Genomic DNA, 14,052 nt, shown 5'->3' on the forward strand with positions numbered 1-14,052 from the left:
ACGCTTTTGACCATAGCCACATCCTGTGATGAGTTCTGTTTAACTCTGTAATGTATGAACACTAATGCAATTTCTTTTCAGTTTAAGTGTAGCCTTTCAAGTAGCACTGTCAGCTATGTTACTCTGACCTGAAATCTCTCCTTTGCTCTCGTCCAAGGTGCTCTTTCCCAGCTAAGAATTGTGTTGGGCATAAACATTTCTGTAGGTTCTTCATACAATTTTAGATAAACAGCTCTGCAAGAAAAACTACACTCGTGGATCTTCACTCTCCGGTGGGAGAGAAAGCGTGAAAGTCAGAGTCCCTCTCCCCCTCATGCTCCTCTACTTTTCCAATAATTTCCACTTAGGAAAGGTTCTTGATGTAACAGCTTGTAGTTTTGTGTCATCTCCATGGCTTAAACGTAGACATTTTTGTTGACAGTCGCATTAGGGAGTAAAAGTAATTTCTACTTCAGTTACAGTCCTTGTGAGCTGAGGTGGGTTCCCTCTCTTTCCTGGGTTAAGATCTGCGATCTCATTATCACGGTGTCCACCCACTTCTTTGGCTCTCCCGTTTCAGAAGCTCTCCCGCGCGCCCAGGGACGATTACGACGTTCTGGGAGGAAAGAGAGGAGCAGACCCCGAGCTGGGCGGGAGACACCAGGTAAACTCCTGGCACCCGTGCACCTCTGTCCTTTGATCTGGTGCCTCCCACGCCGCACTGTCACAACGCTGCTCACACAGGCAGCCACCCGAGCGCCTTCCCGGGCAGGGGACGACGCGATTTGTGTCGTAACTCGGGCGGAGCCGGGGGGAACAGGAGCGAAGCTCCCTCTGCCCTTTGATGTCTGCCCCGGGAGCTCGGCTGGGAGAGCGCAGCCGCCCGGGGTGGGAAGTGACACCCGGGCCCGGGGCGGATGCGGAGGAGGCCCCGCAGCCGTGGGTGTTTCACAGAGCTCGCTGAGTCTGATGCCATCAAACAAGTGCCCACAAAGCAGAGCAGCAGCCAAAACAACTGTTTTTACTGCAGAGCCCATCACTACGAAAAGAAAAGGCAGGGAAAACCCTCTGCATCAGCAGGTGACAGCTGTAGGGAGTGAAGAAGAGTAGAGAAGAACCAAGTTTTACCAATTGTTAAAATGAAATTAATGAAATTAATTTTCCCCAGAACAAGTTGTCTGAACAGAGCCTTATGGGTGGAGGCAGGATGGACTGGAAGGGACAGGGAAAGTCCATAGAGCCATAGCCATGGAGCAAATGCATAAGCATGTGCAAGGTTGGTGGAGGATGCTGGTAGTGGAATGTATGGGCAACTTTTTTCTTCTGTTTTACAGCAGAGGAGAAAGAACCCTCAGGACACTGTCTACACTGTGAGTAGAGCACTCTGGAGGGAGCAGAGAGGGAGGGACGGCTGGGAACAAGAGATTCTGTTTCATAGACTTCCCCCCCCCCCCCTCCACCCAGTTTCAAAACTCAACAGCTGCTTTTCAAGATCTCTCTTTCTTTCCACCCAACTCGTCCCTCCAGATTCTGCTTTTGCTGGAAAACTGCTCACTTCTGAGTGACAGGAGAAAAATGCTGGGGAGATGTGGAAAAGAACTTGGATCAGGCTACCTGCTAATGCCTAATGCTAGTGACTAACCAACCTTCATCCCATGAGATTGCTGCTGCAGTATTTCCTGTGCATGGGCTCCAGCCCCTGTGGCTGCTCTCTGGCAAGGGCCAAATGCCAGTGCAGCTAAGAGGGGCTGCTTGGGAACCTCTTGATAGAGTTTATTTGACTCTGGCCAAATGTGGTGGTCTGTGCTTCAAAGCACAGACACAGGAATGTTGATTCTCATATCTTAACTTGGGTCTTCCTGGGTCTTCAGTGCTTGAGAAGTGAGTTTGTTTCTAAGACCTTAGCTGCTGTTGAATGAGACGCTCTGAGATCAGCTGGTTTAAATGTGGCTACCCAGGGACTGGCTTGGCTTTTCTATTGTCACACTGACTGTTTCCCCCTCTCTGCCTGCAGTCACTGCAGAAGGACAAGATGGGTGAGGCATACAGTGAGATTGGAATGAAGGGAGAGGTGAGTCTTACTTTCCTTCCTGGTGAAAACACGGCATCAGAAAACAATTCAGCTTTTGGGCAGAAAACTTCTGATGGCTTGCTGAGGGGGCAGAGGGTGGGAGATGGGTGAGGAACAACTGAAGGAAGGTCTGGGGGCAAGTGCTGCAATGGTCCAGCAGCACTGGAAGATTTTGGGGCATGTTTCTCCAGAGCAGTTTGGAGCTGCAGGTTTATGGTTTCCCCTCCATGGGCTGCTGAGGCTGACTGCTGTTCCAGGATCAGGAGAGCAAGTGCCAGCCCCTCCTTGTGCCTGACTTCAGACAAGGAATAGGGGAAACATCCTCCTTCTCACAGCTCTGCTCTCAAATGTTTAAGGCAGCACACATCAGTCACATCTCCAGCTACAGCAGAGGGAGAGTTTTAGCTCTGTGTACAAACTGCTGGGGGAGGGGGGGGCTTGTGTCTAAAACAAACCATCTGGGGACGCTTGTTTATGGCAAAATGAAAAATTGCTCTGACCTACACAGGTTTTATTTTATGTCAAAGTGTCATATATATATATATAACCTTTCATTTCCTTCTGACACATGAAAAAAGGGGCATTTCAAAACAAAGTTTAGTGTTGAGAAATGCTGAACCAACACCAACATTTAATCTCTTCCCCTTTTTTATTCTAATGCTCCTCTGCCAGAGTCAAGTTCTGTCTGAGCTATGGGGCTATAAAGTTGCACCACGTTTTCTGAATGTTTCTGGAGGGACAAGAACACCAAAGCCCTTGTCCCATTCCACACATATGATAATTGAATAGGTTGCTGCAATTTTAACTGTAACAAGCACTACTCCTTGACACATTTGTGGTACAATCTATTACTAAATATTCAGTGTCTACAGCAATGTTGCCAAATCTCTATACATACAGTGAATCAAAGAAATAGCAGCACTCTAACAGCATGACAGGAAAATATGTTGGCAAACCAAACCATTATGTTTTTATTTCCTATCCTCTCTATTTTCTCCTTAACAGCCCTTGCAGCATGTCTGGGCTGGTCCTTTTTTACCAGGTGCTTTCCTGTGCAGAGCAGAGCCCAGGCCATGCACAGCTGGCACATCCTGTACGCCCTCAGAAGAACATGGGGAAACTCGGGGCCTTCTTTCTTTCTGCATAATCGGGAAAGCACCCATTAATCAATCTGTGTTTTATTTTCCCAAAGCAGCAGAGGCGTCGAGGCAAAGGGCACGAAGGTCTCTACCAGGTAGGCACCACCTCTCACAGCTGCTCCCCTCACCTGTCCTCCCAAGTGGTTGGATATCCAATGGCACTGTCTGGGAGGCACAGAGAAGTGCAAGGCAGCTGGAAGTTTCTCAAGCAGGCACCAGGTGTCCCACTAAGTCCTCACTCTTGGAAGCCTCAGTTGGCTCTGCTCTGGGATCTGCAACAGAGGGCACAGCTGCCTTACCAGAGCAGGCTGTCAGGGAAAGGACTGGGCATCACTGGAAGGGCTGTCAGGGGATTTAAAACCACCTGAGGTCCCATTGCCAAGTTACTTACCCAGAGCTGCATCTGATTTCCCTTCCAAATCAAAGAGAAATCCAGAGAACAAAGTTCACGAATTGATGTCTGTTCATTTAATTATCGATGCTCTTTCTAGCATTGGTTAGCTCTTAATAATACACAAATAAAATGTACTCCAAAGATCTGCAGAACCAATTAGGAGGATTTGCTGTAGTCGTATTTTCATGCCAGTTATTCAGGATGTACCTTGCCTTCAGGTAAGTAATAGCTACTTGCACCACACAAAGACTAAAGAATTGCCCGGGAGTAAAAACCTTTGAAGGGGGGGGGTGGGGGGAAATCAGACCTATGCTCCTGACTGCCTGCCATCCTGTTGCTGCCTGTCAGCCAGGCAGTACTCAGAGTCATCCCTCACCTGTTTTTCTGGTTTTCTCTTTTTCAGGGGCTCAGTGCAGCAACCAAGGACACTTATGATGCTCTCCAGATGCAGCCTTTGCCCCCCCGCTAAATGGTAGCCTCAGAGGGGATGGGCAAGAGTGAGAGATGCCCACCTACCTTGGGGAGGAGAGGGGAGAAAACCTTTTTTTTTATCCAACACAAGCACTGTGTGTTTTCTGTGGCCAAGAATGTCCTTGGGTTGGCGCACAGAATCTGGACCTGGCCCTTTCCTTCTCCCTCTCCTCCTGAATAACTGCTTCTGCTATTAGAATGTACATATCTGTAAAGTTGTTTCCAATGATAGTGGGTATTAGGCTGATTTTTTTTTTTTTGCAAGGTTTGTGTTGTGGGACCAGACCACACCTTCTAACGAACACAGCTATTTCCATAGCTCTTCCTTGTCTTCCAGAGTATTAAGAATTAGGGCTTTCTTGCATTTAAACAACTTGCAAACATAGGACTGTATTTACATTCTGTAGTATTTATCTTAGGACTATTTCACCCCTTTGCTTTAAATTTACCTTTAAAAAACTGCTTTACTGGAGGGCAACTTTTATCTTTAATTATAAAGACTGACATGATGTTACAGTAGTGGAGAAGAGAAGCTGAATGCCAACTTTCCAGTACGAAGAAAATGAGCATCAATATCCCAAGAAAGATCAAGTGGCACTGCCACTCATCCGTAAATATGAAGACAGGTAAGCTGAGTGAGAGACTTCTCTGAAGGCAGAAAAACAAAGCAAAAAAGAAGATGGGATCCCCTATTATCACTCCCTGACAACAAACTGTACAAAAGCCAACATAACTGCAGTTTCCAAACCAGCCTCTCATGAGGCTACTTCCAGAAGGTGCAGGTATTCCAAAGAGGTACCAGCTCAATCATGGCATGTGTTTTTGATGAATTAATAAAACAGAGTCCTGTGTGTGGGTAGGGAGCAGCAGTGGGAATGGCACGAGCTCCTTACCTGAGGCATTCAGACTGAGCGAGCCTGCACCCAGCAGCACCATCTCCCAGGGAAGCTGAAGAGGACAGGATTCCAACAGGAGCTCCTACACACATCCCAAAGGCTGGGATGGGCTGTTGGGAAAATGCCCCAAACCTGGGTATCAAAGGGACACTCCTCCTCCTGCTGCTGCCTCAGTTTTGCCCGTACCTTGCAAGGCTGCACAGTGAAACCTGGAGGAACTCAGGACAAATTCAGCCCAGCACAACCCAGGGGTGTTTCACCTCGATTCAGGAGCTCACCAGGCCATCTCACCAGTCCTCACAGAAGAAACTAAATCAAGGCTCTGGGAACAAGAGCTGCTGATCTTGGGCACTGCCCAAATGAGGTTATGTCTTCTTTCCAGGGACTGGGTGGGTTAGCAGCAGAAAAACTTGTAGAAATGGGTGCTATGCAAGTTCCAAGGCAGTTTTACTTCTTTAGCAGTAAAACTGTACCTGCAGTAGGTGCTTGTAGCTTTTAAAAAATATTTGCAATAAATTAAAGGAAAAAAAAAGTAAACTGAGACATGGTAATGAATACTTCTTGCAAAAAAAAAAAAATTCCTAGATCCTTTACTGTTCTGCAGTGACATGAAAAATTGAGAGAAGCGGGTGATAACTGAGACAGCTGAGCTGAAAATTACAGTAAAGTTATGCTGCAAAGCACTCGATGAAGATTGCTGAAAACAGCTTTCTCTTCTTAAACCACCATAACTTTATCTGCTAGATGTAGAAGTCACAAGTTTTGGCAGCGTGAAACACCAACCACCAAACAATAGGAATGAAATTCTTTGGGGGGAAAAGAAAAAAAAATCACCTTTATGCTCTTTATATATCAATGGATACCTTGATTTCAAAAAGCATCCAACGCTGGTTATGGGGCCACTCACTGTGGGGTTGAGCTGAGTCTCCTCTTTGCCTTCAGGAAGCCACTGAAGCTGTTTCTGCTTTTAGGAGAGGGGCTGATAAATACAGAATTACAACACAAGCTTTAAGCAGAGTGCATAAAACCCAGGCTCTCCTCCAGTTTGACAAGACAAAGGGCACCACAGATCAATCTTCTGGCCAAGTCCGATGCACAGAAGAAGAAGAATCAGCCTCCCCCAACACATTTAAAAACTACAAACAAGTGCATACATGTTAAAACACTTGGAAAATGGTTTAATGATGTTTACAACAGAAATGAACTGTACAATTACAGTAAGTTTAATATATATAAAAAATTACAGCAGACAAATGCATCTACACAAAATCTACCTTTTCATTCTGATTTACTGTAATCTACACAATCTCTCAATGCCTACAGCTATCTGTAGGCAACCACTGGGAAAATAATAATAATAATAATATAATAATAAAGGACATCTTTAAAGAGACAGCATTTCGCCTTCCTCCTCACCCTTAGTGTGATCAGCAAGGTTTTGAAATGTGTGGGACTCTCACATTTCAGTCTCAAGAAAAGCTTGGGTTGAGTTTGGGTAGGGTACTCCCATAATGGCCCTTGATTTCAAGTGTTCTTCTGACCTGAAGTGTATAAATGCAGTGTATGAGGAAGGGCAAGAGAAAAAAAAACCTCCCAGCCAGTGTAAGCAGGCAGTTGCACAGAGCAATGAAACCATTAGGACCAAAAACTTGTCTTATTCAGAAAAAAAAAAGCAAAAAGGGACTGCCCAGACACTACAGACATTCACAAATCCTCATTTCTTTGAAAATTACTATCAGATTTAGAAGAAAGGGCCTGGTTTTCCACTCCCAATTCTTCATACAAAGGGGTAGTTTTCAAACTAACACATTAAATACTTCTTTAAAACAAAATTTAAGCTACTTCCTCTTTGGCCCACCCCTTAAAAACAGTGAAACCCCCTTTGCACTGAGAAAGAACCTCAGGTCAGTGGGGGGAAAAAAACAAAACAAAAAGAACATGCTGTCTCTTTAAAAAGAAAGAAAGAATCCCAGTTGGGAGTGGCCATCAGTGACAATGCGATCCAAATTGGCGGTCTGGTGGAAATTCCTCACGGAATATTATGTACAGTTTAAAAACCCTCTGTAGTTGGTTTTTCTTTTATTATTATTTATGAACACCTAGGCAGTGAAAACTGTTATGTTAATACATACATAGACACACCCAAAACATACAAAAATACTATTATTTCAAACTACTAAGAATAGGACAAGTTCAGTTATCTCCATGCTATGACTTTAAGAGCATTACACTGAAACAAACAAGAATTTAAACGACAATTTTTTAATATCCCAGAAATATACCAAAATATACATCTAAGCTTTGGAATTACTGAGGTTAGACTAATGCAAGTGCTGGGTAATCGTACTTAATACACAAGTCTAAGGTTCTGCAGGAAAGAAATTATCTTTGGTATCTGCATCAGGCTAATAATATTAACATTTGGATTTTGCTTTGGGATAGAGCTTGTCTGACCCTAGAACCAAACACCCCCCAATCAACTGAGATTAAAAAGATCCATGTAAAAAGTTCCTCCATTTGCAATCCCCCCCCAAAAGTTAAAAAGTCACAGGCATCTACCTAGCATAAAAGGTTGAGAAATACAATGCATAGTTGCACAGTGGTGCTGCAAAAATAAAAGAAATCTAGAAAAAAGGAACTAGAGGAGAAATGAAAAGCTGCTTCTTCTTCTTTCAGGGATTTCTCACGACAGGACAGCCTCTTCCAAGCAGTGAAGGGGGGGGGGAGGGGGGGAAGCTCAGAAGTGCACCTCAGCGTGTATTAATCAACATCACCCAGTCCCCAGAGGGTTAAAGCACCCAGCAGAGCAGCCAATCCTGCACCCAAGTCTTCAGCTCCTCAACCCACCTGCGAAGAAGCCCCGGCATCCCCTCCCAGCGCCTGCGTCCCAGATTTCACCCTGGAGCTGGGAGTTGCTGCCCGAGGTGTTCTGGAGCCCCCAGGCTGGCAGCGACCTCACCTGGCCAGCCCAGGCCAGGCCGGCCTCACAGGTGGGCTTGGTGCTGAAGACGCCCTTTGTCTTTGGTTTGTTTGTTTGTTTTGAGTTTATACAATCATTAGGAAATCTTTGGTTTTGGCTGGAAATTTTAAAAGAACAAAACAAAACAAAGAAACCGCCCCCTCCCGACTTATAGCAGCCACCGTGACCTGACAAAGCTTCTCTTTCCCATGGGGGTAGGGGAACTACATTCAAATAAAGATGGACCGGGTTAAGGATGCAGCTTCTGGCCAGGTTGGGGAGTGGGGAAGGGATACAGGATTGTCAAATAATAAAGAAGAAAATTAAGTATTTGGAGATTTCTATTTTTTTTCTTTTTTTTTTTTTGTTAGGTTTTTTTTTTTTTTTTTTGTTTGGTTTTTTTTTTTTTTTTTTGGTCATGTTAAAAAGTGAGTAGCATGTATGCAGCACTGGGCTGAGAGCACCTCCAGGTCCTGGAGCTCAGCGTGGCTCCGGGGTGGGAAAAGGCAGCGTGGGTGGCCCTTTTCCATGGAGAGTGGAGGGGAGGGGATGGATATTCACAGACTAATCGAGAGGACCCCTTGTAACCAAAGGAAATAAGATAAGATTGCAATTTGCCCTCACTTTGCAGTAGCTTTTAAGCAGCGACATTCAGAGGCGTTAGGGGGTCACTCCCCAGGTTGCAGGTCACGGGGTGCTATAGGCCAGAGTTCAGTGTTAATCAAAGGAGGGAGGGCAGACTTGGCAACTCTGTGGGGTTTGGAGAAAGTTAAAGCAAGTTACTCAGTTACGAGTTAGAAATGAGGTATACGACAGCTCCTGTACCTGTGGCGCGGATAAAACACCCCACACCTACTCACACCTAGCCTTAGATACTACCACAGAGGAAGGAAATGGAACAACGGCATGGCGGGGACCAAGGAGCTCCTGCCCGGGAGCGCTGGCACACGGGGGGGGGCACGGGGGGCACACGGGGCCGGTGCTGCTCCAGCCCTGTCCGAGCCACCCGCGGGCGACCCTGCAGCGGTGCCTTCCCTTCCCATCCTGAGCTCCGAGTCTTTCTCTCTGCGTTTTCCCCCCCGGACGTGCTCAGGCGCAGGGAGCACCAGGGTCACAGAGGCCGACACGTGGAGAGTGAATGGGGGAAGAACTTAAGGTTTTGTCTCAACTGCCTTGTTCTCAGGACACTGTCACGGGTGCTCTTGTTCCTAAAGCGTTTCTCAAGGGGGTTGTGCGATCTCCACGAGTTGCCCCTTGGCATGCCATTCCCCAAGGTCTTAGGATTCCTACTGTTAAATGATTGCAGGGTTTAATAGCACCGCAACATGCCGGCTTGGAACGCACACAAAGTTATGACATTCAGGGAACAGGGCTTCCGTAGCTGCTGCCACAGAATTCAGCAAAGGCAGTGTGAATCCTGAAGTGGGGCCTACAACAGATAAGACAATTTTGGGAGGGAAGGGGAAGCTAATGTGATAAATTAAGTATCTTACGGCATTATGTAAAGCTCTGCCGGACAATACTCCCCAGCAGACCGACACAGTTTTAAGACAGATCAGCATTTTGGTCTGAGCTACTTGACAATGTCCTGTTTGGTAGAGAGATGAAATAAGGCAGAGGGGGTATGTTCCAGTTCTGGGGCTGAGCCTCAGCAGCACTAAGGAACGCCAAAGGGTATCATCTTCCCTCGCCTCCCACAAGCTGTTTCATTTCCTTCCTCAGATTTGTTTTCCATAAAGCACACCTTGTTTTCCACATCTTTTGTTCCAAGTGCTCTTTTCTTTGAGAAGTCATTTCTTCAATATCCCTATTACCTATCTATAACTCTAACTAGCTCTTTGAAAAGTCACACAATATTAATACCACTTTTACATAATGTCAGAACAACAATTCTATTAGTAAAGCTTTCAGTGAAGTTCTGCAACCCGATTGGCGTCTGGAGGAAGAGTAGCTGGACAACCTGCTCTCCCCCTTCCTCCCTCCCTTTCTTCACAAGAGCTCACCAAGTTCACTGATAAAACAGCTCAGCCCAATAGCACAATACACGAACATGTACGAGGCTGCTTTGGGGAGCAAAGAAAGGAGTCTTCGAGGTCCCTCCCTTAAGAGAAAGACCATATGCAAAAGCTGTTGTACAGACTCTGACCTTGGACTACACTGCTTCCACATTTGAAGGAAAGAAACAGTTTTCCCTGACTGTATCCCAACATCAGCCTAAGACCCGCAGCACTGGGCAAACCCCAGACACCGTTTGTCTTCACAGAGCCAAAGCAACTCCATGCACAAAAGGTGGGAGTACCCGCAAGAGATGAGGTCCTTCGAGGAAGGGACACTGACCCAGAGCTCAAAAAACCCCCACCCAGCTTTTCCTCTGACCTGCTCTGAGAACAGCAGAGCTGACAACTTATCAGTGCCTTTGGTTCCCTACGAGGCCACTGGGAATTAGCCCTCCCCAGTGGAGTCGAGCTCCTTTAGAAACCCAGCTCTCGCTCCCCGCACTCAGCCGGCGCCGGCTGGCGCTCACACGCACTCACACACCCACCCACCAACCCACGCACACCCTGCCCTCTTCCCCCGCTCCAGCAGCCGCAGGGGAAATGGGAAGGGAGCCTTGGAGCTCACACGGAGCTGGCTGCAGCACCCTCCCAAGGCAAGAACCACTCGCTCTTCTGCTACTCCCACTGCAACACCGAGACACGGGCCAGGAGAACGACCTGGTCCCTCGCCAACAACGCCTCAAAGCTCCTCTCCCACAACCCTCTCACAGTATTTTCAACCCTTTCAGGCAGACCAGCCAGGTGCTAGGAGTAGGTTAGCTTTCACCCCTCTCAGTTTGGTTTTTTCTTTCATAGTTTTTGGTCTAGACAGGATTAGCATTGCTATTAGAAAAGGAAGTGTTTAAAAAGTTTTCCACCTATTATCAAGCACTACAAGCCCTACATTCAGTAACAAGACAAAGGGGATAAAAGGAACCTGTTTCACTTTTGCTCTCCCAGATAGATTAAGATGCGACAACCATTCTTGTCCCTCCCTGGAGTTAAACACAGCGGACCCAATTCAGCTCTGGAACAACTCAACTCAACTGAAATGGATTTCCAGCCCCGAGGTCGATCCTAGCCCAGTGCAGCCATCTCTCCCCCGAGCCTCCCCGATACTTGCTGCCTCATCTTCAGATCCCAGCGAGGGGCAAGGAAAGGCCGAGAGGGAGGGAGGGAGGGAGGCACGGAGGGAGGGAAGTGTGCGCACACTCGAAAGGACCCTGAACAGCAACCCCATCAGTAACCTGCATGCCACCACGTGCTGTGCTGCAGATTAGACCACAGATAAACCAACCAAACAACAATCCCAAACCCAGGAGCGACAAAATGTTTCCTTTGGCAAGACAGATACAAGGAAAAAAATTTATGAGCAAACATTTTCCTTCTAACACAGTCAAACCCCCCTTTTCTCTGCCCCCAACATCCACCCACCCCCACCCGACCCTATAAAGTTGCAACCTATAAACAGGATCTCAAATACATACAGCATAATCATGTTTATCAATCATAATAAACCATCAGTTCAACTAAACTCTACAGCTAGAATTATCTCCACTATTTATAAAGTTTGCTTTTATCTTCTGATTTTTCAGTTTAAAACCAGTTCTGCGACAATGCTAAGCTATGCTGAGGTATTTTATGAAGGTGCCAGAAGCCAGCTGCTACCCACAAGTATTGTTCTCAGAGCTGTATGGTGCTACCTTTCGCTGAGGGAAGATGGGGAAGGAGCAAGGAGGGAAAGAGGCAGAGGGACAGAGGCAGGGAGGGAGAAAGGGGGCCCAGATTATTCCAATTATGGACAGTTCTTAGCACTGATGGACCTAAAAGCAGCCCCAAGACAAAGCTCAGTAGTTGCTTTATGTTTAGGAATTTGGTCAGAAAAGAAGCACTTGACACGTTCTACAAGTTGACCTTATTTACTTGAGTAAAAGATGCCTTTTCTCCCGCAGTTAAACTATTTGTAATTTCAGTGCAACCTCTCTAACACCCTCCTAACAGCATCCCAACAGGGGTAAAAATTCAGAGCATGTCCTCACTTGGAGTGTCCAAGGGAGAAGTGGCAGACAGATCAAATGCAGATATAGGCAAGTTGAAAAAAATCAAGGTTTCTTCCATGCATTACTGCATCCATGTGTGAAGATATGCAAACAGAGGAATTGCTTTTCATAGTTCCAAAAGCATTGAAACGACCTGCGCTGACACAGAAGGAACCAGGCACCATTCACATTCCGGAGACAAAGACACAGGCATCTTACGAAACAGTGAATTGTGAGACAACAACTTTTTGACAAAATCTCCCCTGTCAAATATCTTTAAAAGTATTTTAAGGGACTCCCCTGTGGAAAGAAGAGAGAAACAAGCAGCAACAAGAGATTTAATGAGTGAGAAGGGCAGAACTTGTGCAAGGTAGGTATCTTGAATTCTATATTGCTTTACTACTTTGGGAGGGAGAGGGCAGGTGTACTGGTTCCAAAAATAGAAAGGGATTTGAGCTGGCTGTGTGAGAACTGACAACCATAAATGCAATGGGGGGCAGCAGGCCAGCTTATTCCTTTGGTAATACTCCACCCTAGGCAACATCCAACAGGGACAGACAGGCCCTGCTAGGGTACAGGGAGTGGAGAAACAGCATTTAACCATTTCAGGCAAAACAGGACTAGGGAATAGTGACTCTTCATCAAGTTAATGTGGCAATAAAAACATATATATTTTAAACTTCCAGTTTAAAACCAAGTATCACTGAAAGTTTGGACCAGCCATTATTTTATCTGTCCTAAAACAATCTAATGACCATGAGAAGCTACCTGTCTCTTTAAAATCACTTTGTATCTTTATATATTTCTTTATCTAAGAAAATATGAATTGATATTTAAGGTAAATTAGATGCTGCTTTGGTTTAGTATCTGTGGTATGGCTCCAACTGTAATGGTTGTGCTGCTCCATTTGCAACAACAAAAAAAGAGGGAATTCTTGTTTTAAGGAACTCTGCTTTGCAGGCATGTGCACAGGGTTAAGGAATTAACCCCCCTGTCTCCTTCACTAAGTGTCAAAGGACCCTGTGTGAGGCTTACAGAAGTGGCATTTGAACATTAGGTCACAGTTCCAAGAGATGTCTGTGTGCACATCCACATCACCTCACAGTCAATGATAAAAATGCACTTCAACTAACACATGTTGTACAGTAACTCAGAAACAAAATCGATGCCTTGTGTTTTAGCTTCTGCATCTTTCAGATTCTCTGCTGCTTGGAATGTAACTCTGGAATTTCATATTGGGCGTCAGTAAGACAAAACAATTCCTTTCTAGCTAGAGAATCAAGGACAACTGGTACCCAAAAAGTATAAACAGCAAAGGGAAGGGGGCAGGCCAGGGGGCTGAGACTTCATAGCCTGGGGCTGTGGTTGGACAATTGACCCCAATATGTCAATGAACCAAAACTTATAAAAGTGTAAGAACTCGTGACCAGGATCCACCTTGGATCAGATTTGGGTGTACCCCTGGCCAGGTTCTTGCACTGCCCAAGATGAATCCTTTCAATAAATACCTACTTTATTCCTTTTGCACTGCCTAGTCTCTATTCCAGGTCAGCCTCTCCAGGCATCGGATTTGGCACCCCAGAGAGGACTTCAAGGCATCTGGAGGACCCCTGGACTGGAGGAGAGCCCAGCTCCTGCCCCCCTGCTCTGTAGGAAAACTAAGCAAGTGTAATGACTGTAAGCAGCACACCTGTGTGTGCTTTCTTTGGGCTGCTCGTGAATCCTTCCACAGTGACTGTGGAGAGTGGGTTCTAACGAGACCAAGTGTGCTAAAGCAAAACATGTTTTCCTTAAGATCAGAAAAAAATGTCATCACCAAGCTACAAGACCAACTTCTGAAGACATTCTCTAAATTATTTTTTGACCTTCCAGGCATATCTGTGTTTGTGTCCCTGGAACTCTCCTGCTTTTTGAACTATTTGTGTCTGCAGGGAGAGTTTTTCACCTTCTCTTTTCTTGCCTGGGTACTGAGACACGCTTGCAACTATGAAAAGCAACCCTCTCACCTTTAAACACAGAGACATGGAACTCTGAAAAAGAGATGCTGTTATCCTTTTCCAACGCACCA

General features: G+C 46.0%; 1 protein-coding gene across 1 annotated transcript in view; it reads left to right on the top strand.

Moving 5' to 3' along the window:
* Positions 1-5,998, top strand: part of CD247 (CD247 molecule) — a 48,297-nt gene extending 42,299 nt beyond the window's left edge. The window contains 5 exon segments of the mRNA XM_062511304.1: positions 560-643; positions 1,314-1,349; positions 1,994-2,050; positions 3,243-3,284; positions 3,987-5,998. Of these exon segments, the coding sequence (XP_062367288.1) occupies positions 560-643; positions 1,314-1,349; positions 1,994-2,050; positions 3,243-3,284; positions 3,987-4,052 (285 nt within the window). The 3' untranslated portion in view covers positions 4,053-5,998.
* The last annotated feature ends 8,054 nt before the right edge of the window (positions 5,999-14,052 follow it).

This window comes from Cinclus cinclus, chromosome 2 (assembly GCF_963662255.1).
Source record: "Cinclus cinclus chromosome 2, bCinCin1.1, whole genome shotgun sequence".
Classification (NCBI taxonomy): domain Eukaryota; kingdom Metazoa; phylum Chordata; class Aves; order Passeriformes; family Cinclidae; genus Cinclus; species Cinclus cinclus.